The sequence below is a fragment of the Toxotes jaculatrix genome, chromosome 12 (genome assembly GCF_017976425.1).
Source record: "Toxotes jaculatrix isolate fToxJac2 chromosome 12, fToxJac2.pri, whole genome shotgun sequence".
Lineage (NCBI taxonomy): Eukaryota > Metazoa > Chordata > Actinopteri > Toxotidae > Toxotes > Toxotes jaculatrix.
Window position 1 is genome coordinate 20,879,915 of NC_054405.1, and position 17,953 is coordinate 20,897,867.

A 17,953-nucleotide genomic window follows, 5' to 3' on the forward strand; every position below is an offset into this window, starting at 1 on the left:
ATGTTGGTAAATATTGGATAGCAGGGACAGATGCTGTAGATATGTATGTTTCAGCTTCCTAATTAATCAGTACCTTTGACAGGAGACTTTAATTACAAAGTGAAAGCCAGTATGTTTAGTATATAGCTTTCAAGAATTTACACATCTCTTCAAATTAAGGTCTCTACCCATCTAAACAAAAGTGATATGATATTTTGGTTGTGTTTCACACAAAATTACTACTAAACTACTAAATCTATGTGCAAAATTGTTGAAATCGTTAAACTAAAACTTTTTCCAAAATGCAAAATTATTTTACAGAAATGGAAAGTTTTTGCTCACAAAATGAAACAATCACAGTCCTTTATTGTGTTGCTTTGTGAGAAGTTCTGCCCATTTGCTGTATGACACAGTGACAAATGTGCAAAAAAACTTTCCACATAAAGCATGAAGAAGACTGTGAAACTTTTCAGTCAGTTTTATTGCTTTGTCAGACTAGATGAACACATTGTCTCGTCTAGTCTGTTTCAAGAACACGAGCCTTCTGAGAAATATGCTGAATCAATTCAAAAGCACAGTAATAAAAACATACTTATCAGTCTGCTTCTCAGAATTTTCCCCTCTCTCCTTGTTGAAAACATCAAAGGATAGAGGCTTATATGTTGTGTATTTGGTTGGTGAATCACAAGTCTCTATTGTCTTTACGCAATAGTCAAATAATAACTGTGATATGAATGACGAGCTTCAAAGTGACTGAAAATGCGACTGTAAAATGATCGTGTTGATAATTATTATGTGAATTTAAACTGATTAAATCTTAAGATACAGATTACATCTTGACTTTTTATGACTGACCATCAATGATTACAACAACTGATTAGATTTCAGCTCTTCAGTACAATTTCCGTCACTTTGCTATTTCAAGTTAACAAAGAAACGTTGCCTTGATGAAAGAATTGCCAGGTATCCACACTCACATTGTGAGGTGATGTTACATTATGTTCTCTCAGTTTTATGTATGTATCTGCGTGTGCGTGTGTGTGTGTGAGTGAGCAGGTTCTTGCGTGTCAGCCTAACACTGTCATCACCCCAGCTTCATTCTGTGATGATCTCACAACCCCGACTTGATGTCTATACACACAGACCCAAAATAATGTGAGAAAACAATTTGCACTCATACAGAGTTTCTCTCCCTGTCTTGCCATCTGTCTCTCTGCTCTCTGATGCCTCATGTCAGCTAAAATTAACAGAGAACTACAGATGGTGTCAACAAGCATTACGCTGATACTTCAGGGTCTCACCTTTCTCGTTCTGTCATGAGCAACTCCGTGTGACGGGAGAGACTTTGTGTCAAAGTGTGCGAGGAACTCGACCCATAAACAAAATCCAGCATATCTCCAGAGGATCAGCTGCTGGCTGCGACACCTTCCGAACTGTGATCGCGCAATGTCTGCAGCCTTCACCACTTTTCTTGCGCTATAAAAAAACACAAAGGGTGCAAATGCGCTTTCTGCAACCAGATAAGCACAGGGAGCGTAACAAATAACAGAGGCTGCAAGGAAAAACAAATTTATGGCCAGGGCAGCATTGATATTTCCTCCAAAGGCAACATAATGCCAGGCCTCTAGGCCACTTGTGTTTCTGAAACATTATTGTGCTAACACCTTCCACTCTCGTCCACTTTCAAAATTTGTGATGTTTGACTGGGTTTTACCCATTTTATAGGCACAGTTGTCCCAAAACATGTTATAGGTTCCATATTGCATCATATGTTTACATTAAGAGCCATATGTGTATGTGTGATTCTGAAAATAAAGCTGTGATAATATGAACATAGAACACGTAGGATAATAGATGCACGGGGAAGAATGTTAGACTCATTAATCCATTAGGACTGATATGTATTAAATTTGTCCCAAGATGGGGAAGAAAAAAAAACCTAGCACCCAGCTCTTACATTCCTATATAAGGAAACTCCTGTATTTATGTATTGACCCATATAGCTTGCAATAGTTGCAGCTTTTATTTTTGTTCACAGCTAATGTGTTGGATGTGCTGCTCACCAGCAGTTTCACTTTCAGTCCAGACTGAAATATCTCAGATGCTATTGGATGGACATTCATGGTCCCCGGAGGACACTCTCAGCTGCTTTTGTCCAAAGCAGCTGAGAGTGTCTTGCTACACTTTGACATGTGGACAGAAAGAGCTGGGGATCTAACCACCAACTCTTAGATTAATGGCCAATTGGCTCTTAATCCATCCTTGCTTCAAACTCTGTCCAAAACATGTACCACTGTTTATTGAACGTCTCCCTGCTTTCAGCCTCAGCATGACCATTGGGCATTGCTTTTTTTTCCCTTGAGGATGCATGGACAGCGAACTATAGCGCCACAGCTCGTTCAAGTTTTAAATTTCTACATAGCCTGGTTTTCCTGGTATGAAATAGAAATACAAAAAAAAACACCTCCAAAATATTAAAATCACAGATGTAATGTTTTACTTCTACCCTGCTCTCTCTCTCTCTCTCTCTCTCTCTCTCTCTCTCTCTCTCTCTCTCTCTCTCTCTCTCTTTCTGCCTCTCTCTGTCCCCGGTGCGCGTCAGAGTTTGCGCAAGCAGCCTGCCCGCCTCTCCGTGTAGTACAGACCTGCTCCTCTCTCCCATTCACCACAGTTTACTACCACACTCGGACGGAGCACGTATAGAGGTGCTGTTCTTCTTCTTCGTCTTCTTCTTCTTCTTCTCCTTTTTACCCCTCTTTGGATTATCACTGTGTTTTTCGCCATGCTGGAAGTGGAAGGTAGGAAACCTAAAACGTGACACGTTAATCGGAATTTAATATTAAAAACCATTTGGCATTTCCCTCTCCGACATCGTAAACTTTATTTTGTTCGGATCGGATCGTGCCGCCTGTAGATGTTTGCAGTTTGTTTTCGACTCGCCGGTCGCCACCGGTGCGAGTATGTGTGTCGCCGACTTTGCGTGGTGCCGTGTTGTGATTTTGTAGTAAGAGGTCAATGAGAGCTGTGTTTAAATGTTAATGCTCGCCGTTGTGTAACTGGGAGGAGTGTCTGTCCGTGTGCGTAACGCTGGTGCTGAATTTCATCAATGAACACGTCCAGGAACTGGTGAAAGAATATAGCAGTTTCTTGTATTTCGCTCCTCTCGGCGCGTTTGGGAGATAAAACGACTCGTGTAACGCGGTGGTAACCGGTGCTATTTTAGTCCATTGTTGGCTTCATTCTTTGTCTTTAATAATTCAAAAAGTTCTTTGATCTCTGCAAGGGAATAAACATTATACACTGAGGGTTGGACCACTTTTTCACACAGGTTTCACTTCCCTGCGGCATCATAGGCTCTTAAAATGTTATTAGGTTTGAAAATGCAAATGAAATATTGTATATATGTAGTAATGCTTAAGATTGTAGGTTAATGTGTTATAGGACAATGATTCAAAAAAGGCTGGGGATGAGGAATGGCAGAAAATAAGGAACCTGATCATGGGTTTTTAAATTCTATACTGGATCTTTTAACTAGATTTTTACATTACATGATGAATCTCTGTGAGGATTAACCAGTTGTTTCATTTACCTTTTATCTCCAATTACTGCTTTTTCATGGACCTATAGTTCAGTCAGGGCAACCTTGAACTGACTTGAGGCGAACCAGTGTCTTGTTGCCAAGAGACAATAACCCATGTTTTCAGTGAGATGAAAAACAGTCTCATGCTTTGTGTGCAGGTTAATGATGCCATGAGGCTTTTTTTTTTTTCTTTTTTTTTGAATCAGGCTTTTGCTTGACCACACACAGGATTCGGGTGCATCGTTGATTAATCTAATGTTCTTGTTTAATGAGGTGATGCCGCTGGGTTTTTTTGTGCTGTGCTGCAGCTGGAAAAGTAGACCAAGCTGAGGTCACAAGTGCATCAAAATTGGGATGAAAATGAGGACAGCCTGGTGTTATATGTTGACTTCCAGCCATGCACTCGAAGCCTGGAACATGCTGTAATTATTAGATGCACATATGTTTAAAGGCTTGTGTATAACTGGCTTATTTCAGGGAGATTTGGAGCAACAGGATTTGTATTTTGGCTGAAGGAAAAAATAAAAAAAGAGCAGTGTGGACTTAAGTGCTCTTTTCCTTTCTCTCTTACTCCCCCTCTTGTCCTCCTCCTCCTCCTCTGCCTCATTCAAGTGAATGGATAGATGCTGAGGGCGGAAGTGTGGGCTGCTGCTAGACACTCAGAAATATAACTGTTCTAGAAAATGTGCATTCACATTGAAAGGACCATCTATTTCAATATTTCTGTCTCGGTCTCACCCCTGTCACCCACCCTGCTCCATTTCCTCTCTTGCCCCCCCCAGTGAACGGGACGCCGGCCAGTCAGCTGTCCACTCCTCATTCGGGAAAATCTCCCAGCCCATCCCCGACTAGCCCAGGCAGCCTCAGCCAACGCCGGGTAAGACACACTCACACACGCACACAGTCACCCTTAACATTTAGTGACACTATATCTATAACACATCCCCTCTATGTTCTCAGGAAAAGGACAAAGCTGTGACTGAGCTTAGGCCGACTACATCTTAGAGTTGCTAGAACACGAAGGAACCACAACATCCCAACATCTTTAGTGTCTCAGAAAGGGGCGGGGCGTTGACCTTTGACCACACGCAGTGCTGCTCTGGGATTCCAAGAATGGCAGGCTCATGTTAGGAGCCTCTAATATTACAATTTTTATCCAGTGTTAATAGATTTCAAGGGCAAATTCGCAGATTTTCTGTCACATTCCCACACACGTGCTGACCTATAGCTCTTTGTTCCTCATGGAGAACTCTATCTGCCTTTGGTAGCCAAACAATGAATGACGCTATCACTGACTTTTAGAGATGACCCAATCTGTCAGTCAGCAATTTGTGCAATATCTGATCCAAAGATGAGACTGACGATTGGCTTTGTGAGCGGCCTGCTCCAAATTTCAGGCCATTTTTTAATCTGCAAAAATTGGTTTGCGTCCCCTGTCCGCTGCAGACAGGGCTTTGCTGCTTGTTAACAAAAGAAAAGACCCAATTTTCAGTAGATGGTGTATAAAAGATTTAGAAACACATTTTATACCAGTGAATTTCATAATTTCAACAGTTTTTTTTTCAAGTATGTAGTCCTTGGCCTGGGTTTAAAACAAACCCTTTAAAACATCCACACTCATAATTTATTTTTCTTTAGCTAACAGGGGAGAAAGGATCTGAGATGCAAACACTATGTACACTGTAAAACTTGTAGAGCAAATACTTCTGTGCAGAGCAGGAGCATGCAACTCAAACGGAAAACCTTGAATTCCACATCAGAGAGGCCGAGTTCATGTACAGGTTGTTGTGCGTTTGTGTGCGTGCATGTGCGCTTGCGTGTGTGTTCAAGATCAAAGTATGTGTTAATCCAGTCCTTGACAGCGATGATGGTGAGCTTTTAATATCAGCCTCAATCCTAATCAGACCACAGCAGCTCTTTAATTTGTAGGAGCTCCTTAGCCTGTTTCTGATTTAGTTCCCTCTCTGCTGTAAACAAACACTTGCACGCTCAGTTCACCTCAGCCGCATACAAATGCAGCAGTTTACAGTATGTGAACCTGTAATGTGTTCTTATGGGCTCCCAGCTGCACGTATCTTGTGTTTTTTTTCAAGCTTTTTGACAGAAAACCCGCTGCGTGTGTGCACCACTACTCCACCTGGAGGCAGGGGTGCGGCTGTGATTTATTTTGTAATTATTTAGCTATTTATTGGTGCAGGTACAACACTTTTTTTAGGGAAAAGAAAGCAAGAATATGGTTGCAGTCAATACCTTTTAATAGGACACAAAGAAAACTTAGTGGTTGTGAATTACTTACGCACACAAATGAGTGTGTGTATGAGTGACTGTATACACTAAAATCAATATAGCATAAAGAATTCATTACTCACTGGCTTCAGTCTCATGATACATTTGATGTGCCAGGAAGAATTAATGGGTGATAGAGTGCCTGGCCCTTAGGCTTGCGGCTCCATCAGTGATCAGGCTGTATTGATGTGATATGAAGGTCAGCCAGGGCAACAGGAATTGTTCAGTTTGGGGGTGTAGCTCCTGAAAACACAAGGTGCACTGAAGCTTCCACAGTCATCTGTATAATGGAAGTGGGTCGCCATAGATTTTAGTGTTGAAAGGGAAAGATGTTGGGAAGTGCACGCTCTCTCTAACCTCTCTTTTTCTTTCTTCTTCTTCCCGCTGAATGAATAAACGTGGGGCAGTTAGTGTAGATAATTAAAGTGCTCAGTTTCTGCTGCTCTGTTCTTTCATCCCAGTTGATTTCCAGAGTTTCAGAGTGAGATCCTGAAAAGTCAGGGTTTGAGGGGTGAAGGAGAGCGCCAACTACATGTAATGTTGAAAAAAGGAAAAGAAAATATTGCAACATCCTCTCCACATTCAGCCACACTGCCTGGCTTTTTGCTTCCACCCACTTTTCTCATCAAACATTAGCCTTCACAAATTAGCTTTGTAGTGCAATTCTGACCTCGGTGGTGCGGCAGTTAAATTCCAGTTTTACACAACAGCTACTTGAGTGCGTATTTCTCAACAAGAGATTATTTCAGGCTTTGTACTCACTGACACTCCATGCTAAGCCTGCAGTGGCTTGGCTGGAAGGAAGGGAGGAAGCCTCACGGCCCATTATCTCTCCTCTTCACACTGCAGCTTCACACTCTTCAGCCATATTACGATGTAATTCTCTCCTGCACTTCTTACTTTTTCGATCTACCCTGGTAGTGATTCTCCCTGTGTCCCTTCCCTCTCTGACAGTTTCTAATTTCTCTTTCACTCCAGCTCCCACCCATTCTCACTTACCCCCACCCACCCCCCTCTCACTTCCCCATCTGAAAGAGTATTAACTTTACAGGGAGAAATTATATTCCATCAGCTCTCTTGTAGATTAATTCTAAGCTTCTTTGAGGACTAGGCGCCAAGTTCATGACACCATATTTTCTCATTTTCTCTCCTTCTACGTTACCTCTGTGTAAACATGCATGAATAATTATAAATATAGGATACACAAATTCAGATCCTGGTATTGTTGGTATGCTTACAGTGGATTGTGAGAACCTTTCTCACCCTGTGCCTAAATTGCATAACACAATCTAAACAAACCGTGACTCAGAAATGACCCTATTCCTTAAAATGAAACCTGAATTTTAACATCTTTGTTCTTCAAAGAACATCTGGGGCTCACAAATAGCTAACATGTTTTTGAATTTTCAGCTAATAAAGCATTGAAAGCTTCCATAAAATACATTTCCTAAGCAGCCACAGAGCCTCGGTGACCTACTACAGTATTGCATTTAAATAGTTCACCTCTCTGGACCCTGCATTTAAACACTTAGAGTAGGTAGAGTAGAGTAGAGTAGGTTAAGAAGGTTCCTCACACAGTTCAGACCACCATAACCCATTTCCCCAAGCAGAATACACAGACATAGCATTGCACCATGGCTTTTTACTCTCTCTTACACGCATGCATAACTGCAAGCATACAGACGTACACACATCTACATAGAAACTGCACAGAGAATCGCTTGCACATTCATGTAGGCATCAGACAAAACACTTCTATACATGAAATCTCCATTTGGGCATGCTGTATAGAGTTGGTGCACGCGAGTATGACCCATTTTTATGGATTAGCAATAGAAGCAGCAGACAACATGGTCTTCAGTTGTGAAGTCATCCATCCCCCTCTTCTCCTTTGTACTTCTTGTATTGTTTTCATGGCCACTTGCCTCACTAAGAGCACCCTGGCTTTCCATATTCATATTGCTTTAATATTTATTAGTAAACCTACGGACAGAGGCTTTCACGCAGACACAAACCCTGAGATTTGTTTTCTGTCATTGTCTGGTCTAAAGCATGGAACAAATGAACTGAATGAGCCGACGAGGTCACAGCTCTTCCCTGTCTGTTTGCTCCATTAGATGTGAAAAACACAGACCGGGAAATAAATCATTAAAAAAGAGACAATAAACAGAGAGCACTGACCGACAAACTGAAGGCAAGACAAACAGATGGTCTATGATTCCGATACAACTGTGATACATTTAGGTACCTGTCTGTGTGAGTGTATGAGAGAAAGGAAGTGCTCATTTTTAACCGTGTATGTCACCTTTATCCTCCATTCTCACCACTGAGTCATCCATTTGCATAATCCATTGAATTGCATGCTCCATCTCTAATTCTTATCGTCCATATTTTGTGTTGGGTGATTCATAATTAATTTATGTGTGTATGTGTGAGTGTGTGTGTAAGAGTGAAAGAGAGCAGACAGAAGAAGAATGTGTGTATTATGAACTTGTTGGTTATCGTCTCATCTCATCCATGTGAGTGTGTTGTTACTAAAGACTGTATTTGTTATTTGTCTGTATTATATTTCCTATTTCATGTTGTGTTGATGTCATTAGATGGCTTGTTGAATTTTGTTCCTGTGACTGCCAAAAAGACTGGCTGCAGCACATGAGGAAATGGTGGATGGTGCAAAAACATGAACATTTTATTCCTTAAATTTGTTCAGAAATGATTCCAATCTGGCTCATATTTACATATCTGCATACTATCCAAAAATCGATTACATAAAATTTTGCAGAGGGGTTGAGGGTATTTTTTGCACTGCTATTTATATATATGAAAGATATGTAAATATTAAAATTGTCTGTGGCTAATTCTATTTGATAATGTGGCCCAACATCTACATATTGTGATTTTCTGATGTGAGGCTGCCAGCTCTTCATGGCTCATTTGTTTTTGTTTGTATTTCCTTTGATTAATATATTAATTTCCATTTGTTGATGTTATTAAATTCATTGTCATTTCATTTTCATTTTGTGTTTTTGTTTTTCATTATATTTTCATGCTCTTCATTTGTGTTCAGTTGTTCATCCAGTGCATAACATCACATACAAAGCAAATCATTTTCAGTAGATGGTGGATAATTGTGATGATGATGATTGTCTTTATATACATGTTTATCAATGGTTCTCCTTTGTTAAACTTACTTCTGTATTCAGCAGAGCAGAGCAGAGCAGAGATTACAACACAAACATGGTCCCAGAGGTGCATCCATCTCCTCTGCCCCACCGCTTCTGTTTTGGATTTGTTTTTGGGTTTGTTTTTTTATTTTTTTATTTTTTTTTTGAGGCAACCCAAGTCTCCCTCCCAGTTTTTAATTTTCCCTGAAGCATTTAATCACAATCCTGTGCTTCCCCAGGATTGCAGTCCATAAGGACTGCGATTAGAAAACGTCCCCGTGTCCAACTGGCAGCCCAGGAAGACAGAATCCCCCAAACTCATGAGATGAGACTCAAGTAGATCATGTTTCTTGTCTGTCTAGACACCAAAATAAGAGCCAAGAAATATTATCTCCTGTATCTTGTGCTCTTATGAGAGACAGACTAGGAACTTGGGACAAAACAAAGTATCCCATTTCTAGCAGATCTTATTATACTGTTTCCACTGAAGCAAACACCAATAAATCCTGCTTTTGCTGGATATTACATGACAGTGAAAGTGACAAGAAATGCTGCTGGAGAAGAGGTTTGGCTCCTCCGGCTTAAGGCACAGAGCGAAAGAAGGCTTTAGGATGTGTGCCGTAATCAGATTCAAACAGGGGCATTGAGGACAAGGCTAGCATTACTCTTAAGTTGGTTATGTAAATGTTTGGCGCATTTTTAATGCTGAATGCTACAGTTGGCAGACTTCCTTTTCAGCCACAGAATAAATCGTTATTTTTACTGCTGCACATCTGCTTCTGAGATGATACTTCACGTTTAAGGTCAATCATGGACATCCTGTTTAATTCCTATTTATGCGCTGATCAGTATTCAGCCTCTGAGTGTTGCCCTTGCGGCTTTGAAGTGCAGCGGCTCCAGCCATGATGTGAAAGCTTTGTCGGTGTGTTTTTTAGTGGTGTGAGTCATAGCCAGAGCAAAAGTGTAGAGATGTAGAGCTAGGAATAGTGTGTGTCGTATTGTGCAACAGGGAGAAAGCTGGATGGTCTAACAATAACAAGACAGTTCCTGTCAAATCTAATGATCAATATCAACCACACCAGACTCCATACATCTTTCTTCCTATCTCTTCGTTTCCTTGTCTCCATCTCTCTCTCTCTCTCTCTCTCTCTCTCTCTCTCTCTCTCTCTCTCTCTCTCTCTCTCTCTCTGTCTCTCCCTCTCTCTCTCTCCCTCTCACTCTGTCTGTCACTCCATCTGTCTCATAGTTTTTCACACAGGAAAGAGAGACACAATGTTCATAGAAGGTTGAACCCACCACCCAGCTCGCAGACAGGAAATGGCCATATATAGGCTACTGTCTCCACACTGGAAGTCTCAGAAGCTGTCTCTCTCCTCTCTCTGTGAGCAGTTTCCATAGCAACAGTATTTTGTTTCCCTCGGTGGCAGGAAGAGAGAGATAGGAGTTCAAAATGGGAAAGCGAGTAGACAACGGGGCTGGATGTGAGATAAGGGCACAAGAGAAAGTAAATATACGAGTCGGGATGAGAACACGAAAGAGCAGAAGAAGGATGTTTTGGAGATTAAGCACAGGAGGGTCATCGGCTTTATGGGTATTAAGCTGTTTTGTTTTTTTTTTTTTTGGTTGAGAGATGAGAGCCCAGCCACAAACAACATTACATAAGCCAAATTCAGTCTGACTCACAGCTACACTCACCTGGGTGGCTTTCAGGTCACAGCAGTAGAGATGAGTAAAAGAGCTGACAGCTACTTGGGCAGAGATATAGGGCAGTTCAGCTCTGTAAATAGTTTTCAGATCTAAGTCATTAGGATGGGTGGCCTTTTCCTCTCTGACAGAGAAAACTCTCCAGGCTGTGTGACACTGTCTGACAGGACACCACAGAAATAAGAGCTTCACATGAGGCCGAGGTGAAAGAAATGAAATCAAAAATGAAAAATACTTTTATTTGCTGAAATACAAACACATTACTTTACAATCACACGTATTTTCCTTCATGCTATAACGACAATTTGTTCCCAGCAAATATTTTCACGTTGAATAGATGCTTTGTAAAATCAGAAGCTTGATATGTGAATCTGACAGTTTCAATAGCTGTTTTAAGAAGTTTTCCTTTGTGAACTTTTACAGTACCATAATAATGTACTGGTAAAACACTCTGATGCTACATTTGTTCTCCTTTTACCTGCCACCCTGTTTGAAATGCTTGTCAGGGCATTATCACAACAATAGCCAGCATCCATTACCTCGGCAGCATGTTTAAAATCTCTTCTCCTCTTAGGAGTCAGGACCGATTGATGTGTGAATTATGTTATGTGGTGTGAATTCATCATGAAAGAGCTTCAAACACCTGCACTAAAATGAGAGATGAAAGAAAAATGTGTCATCTGCCAGCCAACGTTAGTTACAGGTGGCCGCTAATGAACTGCTGATGAACTGCTCTCTGTGGGTTTAACATTTCAGGCAAGTTGCACATGGAAACAATTTACAGAGCAAACTGCACTTCTTAATAATTCATATCTGCAAAGGCACTCTGCTTTTATTTTAGAAAAACTGTGATAGCCAGGCTACGCGTTCCAGTTGCACCTGCGGGATTTAGCCGAGCACTGGAAACATCCAAACCCCAAAAGTCCTTCATTGCTGTTTCTTCGAGTCAGACTTTTAGGCAGGGGAGAAGAGAGGAGACAGGAAAGCGAGAGAAGATAGATATTGACCATCTGAAAAACCACCTTAAACCATCAACAGGTTTTGGAGGAATGGAGAACAGAAATGTGGACAGGGGTGGAGGAAAGATAGAATCAAGAGAAGGGTAGATTCTCATTTACAGTCCCAACTAGATCCTTGCTCCCCATCCTTGTTGCTTCCATGACAACCAGACAGAGGGTTACGAGGTGGAGGGCGTAATGAGTTTTTGTCTTTGGTTAGATGCAGACGCTGCATCTCAGCCATTCTCTTTCCCCTACTTACCAGCCAGATGAAAGGTAGTGTTCATCCGCCTTTATTAGTGTCACAGAAACCTGTATTTTTATGTTTTTATTAAAGATAGTAGTGAGGAGTGAAAGGAAGGTGCAATTAGACCGAAATCACTTAAAGTTCTGTGAATGGAGAGGAGCTTATTGGGATGCACTCTGTCTGTCGAAAGCTCGCACACACACAGGTGGGTTGCTGAATTTTAAAAAAGCAGTTTATACTCAGCTCAGTAGATTAAGTAAATCTGTTTTGGCGGTTTTCATGGACCCAGTGTACACACAACACAGGCAGCACAATACAACAGAGAGACATGCAAACACAAAGGCAGATGTAAGGATGTTCTGAGGATGAAATTATTCGCACAAAGTCCCTTTGTCTATTTTTAGATGTACATATTTGTTCCGGCTGGTACTGTCACAGAAGGGCCTGCTTTATTGTGAGAGTGTGAGGAGGATTACAAACTATTTTTGGCAACACTACTGATAATAAATAAATAATAAAACAATTACCTTCCTACCCCTCTCCCTCTCTGCAGGGGTCCCAGGGTTCTTCCACCTCTCTGTCTTCCGCTAAAGTTTCCAGCTCAGTGGAAGATGGGGATGGAATCGTTCCTGAAGGTGAGGAAACTTTATGTTACAAGAATGTCTCATCTGTCCATCAGTGGGCAAAGGCGATGTACTTGCAAATATCATGCATGTCTGAATCATGTTCATGACCTTTGATACATCGCTCTCTCTCTCTCACCCATCTCTGCTATGTCTGTGTTCTCCTGATTTGTACATGCTGTTCTTAGCACCTCGTTTTCTCACACCTTTCCCCTCCTCTGGTGTCTTTCTTCACCCCTCTGACTCCATAAAACTCTGTAGCACTGCAAACAATGAAGTGCTGGTTAATGTTGTTCTTGGGAAAACTATGAGTTATCAATCAACAGAGACAAACCAAGAATGTTATCAATCTCTGAGTAAGGGAACTCTTCATATCATATTACATTTATCTTTGATTTTAATCACTTGTGGAGGACCTCTCAAGTGTTATAAATCAATGCATGAATTAATATTTAACTGAACACTCACTGCATATATTCAAATTTTTGATTTACCAGTTGGTTCCGCATTTACTTTTCCATTTGCCAGCCTGATTAGCCTTTGCAGAACACTCTGCAGAGCCTTAGTGTGACAAAATGTCAGCCCTGGGATGTAACTAGAGCCCTACTGGCTCTGAAACAAATTGAAAAAAAATTAATCATGGACTGAATGATAAGTAGCTGATAATGCTTACATGTTTAAATCTGTTTTTAACTAGGTAATTTTTTTTTAAAGAGTTTGTGTAATCTGTATTTATTTCAGTTTCTCATCAGTCCCTTTACAAATTTTTTTGCTTACTTGTAAGTCTGAAAAAAGTGTACAAAACACTGAACTTAACAGGTGTGAAATGGTTTACATTCAGTCCCTCAGCTGCTCTAAACCTCGTGCTTTCTCCCTGCAGCTGAGGTTCTGGTTGATGAGGTTCCAGCTGTGCCGTCCTACATATCAGACCGCTACAAGGTGGGACGCATGTTAGGTGATGGGAACTTTGCAGTGGTCCGAGAATGCGTGGAGCACTCCACGGGACGGGAGTACGCTCTGAAGATCATCAACAAGGGCAAATGCAGAGGCAAGGTAAACAAACCTCTACAAACTATGACTCCTAATGTGAAAGCGTACTGTACAAGGTTACACCGCACAAGAAGAAGTACTGTTTCTTCACCTACAGGTTACTCATGTAACGATCACTTGTATTGAAAACTGTTGAAATATATGTACAAGAGATGCTCTTTTGAAGACTAAGACTAAACTTTTCTATGTTAATAAAACTAACAAACAGCTAATAGAAGCAAAGAAAACAAACAAAGCTCTGTGAAATCCACGTCTTAAAGAATTGAACTGAGTTTTATTGCATCAAAACATAAGAGAATTTTCTCCAATCATAAAAGAGAATTTAATCCTTCATTTTGTCTAATTTTTGTTACTTAAAGAGCAACTTAACACTCTCTCAAAATCTTGTATTAGCAACCTCCAAGTGGTTTAACTTGGCACCTTGCTAAAGTGATGTAGAAGTGTAGTCCAGGGTGTGTCAGTCCACTGTGACTATAACAATTTCCCTCTGAGGGATGAATAAAGTATATCTATCTATCTATCTATCTATCTATCTATAAGTTTAAGGAGATATTTCTTTAATTGTTTGTTTTTCTTTCTTTCATTCATTTCTTTTCTTGTTCCAGGAGCACATGATCCAGAACGAGGTGGCCATACTCCGTAGAGTCAAACATCCTAATATTGTCCTGCTCATAGAGGAGGTGGACACTTACAATGAACTCTACCTGGTCATGGAGCTGGTCAAGGTATGCGGCCATGTTTGTATACTGTAATTACATCTTTATTTTTATGTGTTTGCGCGTCATCTGCTCTGGTTAGGGGCAGGCCGAGATATTTTCCCCAACTGAGATAATGGATGCAACTATTCTCTATATCTGATGGTGATCATTATCTCCAGTTTGAGAGCAACAGAGGGGAGCAGGGAGACAGAATTGGTGACAGAGACAGAACAGCAACATTCAGCCGGTGAAGTAAATGATGAATTCCAACCAGTCACACAGTGTGGGATCGAAAGAATCAGTCTATGGCCCGCAGCGCTCATGTGTTCACATTCTTCATTCTCTCTCGCTCTCTGAGTCAAGAAATATTTGTGCATAATTCAGGAGCCAGGAATGTGATCCATCTGTTCGTGTTGTGGTGTGGAGTACTACAGAATATAGATGAGAGGCAATCTGTGGGAGAAATGTGTGTACGTGCAAGCGTGTCCAAAGTAGGAGGATCGAGAGGAGGCTGTGCATGAATGAGGTGGAAAGAGTCACTGCAAGAATGACAGGAACTGAGAGACAGATGGATGCATTCGGGCAGGGGGGAGGCAAAGTGTAAGAGCAGAGCACAAGAGAGAGATGATGCAAAATATGGCCAAAAGTATAGTGTCCACATAGTTTTGTCTTCTTTAGCCTGGCGCTGTTTTTGGTTGGGTCCCTTAGTTTCAGCTAAGAGAAAACTTAATGCTACAACATACACTGATATTTCAGGCAACAATGTGAGTCCAACTTTGATGCAACAGTTGTCGAAAGACTCTTTTCTGTTTCATTAAGGGACTCCCATAAAGAAATGTTTTATCAATGTTAGGGAAGAACTTAACTGACATCACCTTTGGGATCCTGACTGTGAGCCAGGCTTCTTCCTCAGAGGAAGCCTCCGAAGAAGCAGGAGTCCACGGCTTTGGAATGAGATGTTGAGCAATAACACATGCATGTCCACATACTTTTGGCCAAAAAGAGAAGGCAGAGAATTGCAGATACATTGCTTAGTGGCTTAGCTGTAAGGATTTGACAGCTCCAATATTTAAATAAGTGTTGCTGTGCATGTCGGACGCTGACAGTGTGTCTGAGTCTGTGCAGGAAGAGAAAGAGATTCAGCCCTATTTTAAGCCTCTGTTCCACTTAGTCCACTCAGGGAGAGAGACACAGAGAGGATGAGAGGGGAAGAGAGAGAGAGAGAGAGAGAGGGGTAAAAGGGTGGTGAGATTAAGACAGAAAGAAAAATATGAGAAACTCAGACAGACAAAGAAAAAGCCTGGGAGAAAAGAGGAAAGGGTGAATTAAAGCAAAAAATTAAAATGAAAGGGAAATATTTAAGACAGGGGGAGGAGATATTTCAACTAAGGTGAGGAATGAGGACACAGTTTACCCCTCCAACTGCTGAGCAGACGAAAAGCCTTGCTACTAAATCAACTTTTTAGCTGAAAACTCTCCTCAGCAGAAAAGATGAGCAACTGTGAAAACTCGGAAGTGAATCTGTCAAGTTCTCTGTGTGAAAACGCCAAAGAAACGCCTGTAACATTGTTCCGCTCACTAACAACTCACCCGTCCATCATGATTTGTCCACAGGGGGGAGATCTGTTCGATGCCATCACCTCTGCCAACAGATACACAGAGAGAGACGCCAGTGGCATGCTCTACAATCTGGCCAACGCCATCAAATACCTCCACAGCCTCAACATTGTGCACAGAGACATCAAACCAGAAAACCTGCTGGTGAGTGCACACAGAGGGGGTCTGCATGTGTTGCCGCAGTATAATCTCTCTCCTCTCTGAATGAGCAGTGAAGTAATATCACTCACTCTGGACTCTCACAGAGCAAAAAGATGACTCATCCTTGCTGCCCTCACACCTCCTGCACACTCCTTCTCCAGCCCCCCTCGTTTATGTGTTTCCTCTCTCCTTCTCCCTTCTGGAGACCTCCATGTTATCATATTCCTACTGCTGTTCTTCATCCCCGTCTTTGCCCCCTAAAAAAAAACAATCCTTAAAAAAAATTAAATTTTGAGGACCAGACTAAGATTTTTAGTTTTTTAAACTTAATGGTCAGTTTTTAAACCTGTATTAGCTGATTTTTTTGCCACTTGAGGGCACCACAACAAGCTGTAAACACGTTATCTCTGTATAAAGTTTATATGACAGACATCCAGCTGACACAGAGCAACACTGGCTTTCGTTTGGAGTCGTTTCTCCTGCCAACTCATAAATGTGATTCCAGTATTCACGCACCTTTTAGTTCTGTGTTGGTCTTCACCAGTGCCTGCCAGAAATGTCTGCCTCTGTAGCTGCTAAGTGCTCTACTATGTTAACTTTGTAGCTGAGAACTGTGAGAGTCCACCAAAAGAGGAAAGCTGTGGGTCATACAACCAAAACAGTGAGCTGAAAGACACTGAAACACACCTTAGTGCTGAGGGGAGTGAACAGCAGAGTTTTGCAATAATTCTCAGTAAATTTGTCAGTAAGTTTGTTAGCAGTTATATTTTAAGGTGCTATGATAATTTTGTCCACCTCCTATTACAAACACACACTCTAACATATACTGTGCACTTATGCCCTGAAGTACTTCTCCACCAGTGGAAGTGCCGACTACAACTTCAGTCAAAGTGTGTACTTGTTGACAGCCAATATGTGCTGGATTTGAAAATGTACAATAGCATTTAAATATGTATTGTCTATGTGCTTAGGTGTATGAACATGCAGACGGCAGCAAAAGCCTGAAACTGGGAGACTTTGGTTTGGCAACTGTGGTGGATGGACCCCTTTACACTGTCTGCGGGACCCCAACATATGTAGCACCTGAAATCATCGCAGAAACAGGGTAAGACCATCAGCTGTAGAGTTGAGGTTACAAATGGGAGGAGACCACTGCAAACACGATTCATTTCATGGCCAATGGAGCTGGGATGCTGGTTACAGAGGATATTTCTTTGTCTTGGTGCAGGTATGGCCTTAAGGTGGACATCTGGGCAGCTGGAGTCATCACCTACATCCTGCTGTGTGGTTTCCCACCCTTCCGAGGGTAAGTTAACAGCAGGAGCTCCTCCACCAGATGAAATTCTTCTCTCACATTTGCTGCTTTTAAAGTCATTCTTGAAATGACTGTGTCGCACACAGATATTTGCAAATGAGTCCCCCTAATGGTTGGTAATGATACTGCATCTTTGCTCCCTCTGAACACTGTTAATAATGAATGCATATACTCACATTCGTGTGGAAATGTTTTGTTTGCAGGAGCAGTGACGATCAAGAAGTGCTTTTTGATCAAATACTAATGGGACAACTAGAATTTCCCCTACCGTACTGGGACAATGTGTCAGAGACAGCCAAGGTGAATATTGACGTCTGTATGGACACCATCTGTTTGAGTGTATTATGAACAGACGAAATGTTAGGGGAAACTCACTTCATATAGACACAATAAACATTCACTATTGTTTGTTTGCTGCTGCAGGAGCTGATCCGATCTATGCTGGAGGTGGAGGTGGATCAGAGATACTCTGCCCTCCAGGTGCTAGAACACCCTTGGGTCACTGTAAGTACAGTGTTAATTGAACTTGTTGAATCCCTCACATCTATTCC

The 17,953-nt window shown here is 41.4% G+C and overlaps 1 protein-coding gene across 7 annotated transcripts in view; it reads left to right on the plus strand.

Annotated features, from left to right (window-relative positions):
* The window catches only part of dclk1a (doublecortin-like kinase 1a), a 43,567-nt gene that overhangs the window by 23,163 nt on the left and 2,451 nt on the right, over positions 1 to 17,953 (plus strand). For 4 of the 7 annotated variants that reach the window (XM_041051062.1, XM_041051061.1, XM_041051060.1 and 1 more), the window contains 9 exons: positions 4,342 to 4,436; positions 12,512 to 12,593; positions 13,462 to 13,634; positions 14,237 to 14,356; positions 15,944 to 16,090; positions 17,059 to 17,192; positions 17,316 to 17,393; positions 17,606 to 17,702; positions 17,826 to 17,906. In XM_041051062.1, the coding sequence (XP_040906996.1) occupies positions 4,342 to 4,436; positions 12,512 to 12,593; positions 13,462 to 13,634; positions 14,237 to 14,356; positions 15,944 to 16,090; positions 17,059 to 17,192; positions 17,316 to 17,393; positions 17,606 to 17,702; positions 17,826 to 17,906 (1,007 nt within the window). Of the gene's footprint in view, positions 1 to 4,341; positions 4,437 to 12,511; positions 12,620 to 13,461; positions 13,635 to 14,236; positions 14,357 to 15,943; positions 16,091 to 17,058; positions 17,193 to 17,315; positions 17,394 to 17,605; positions 17,703 to 17,825; positions 17,907 to 17,953 lie in introns of all 7 variants that reach the window. The other 3 variants (XM_041051063.1, XM_041051057.1, XM_041051059.1) reach the window with 3 other exon arrangements.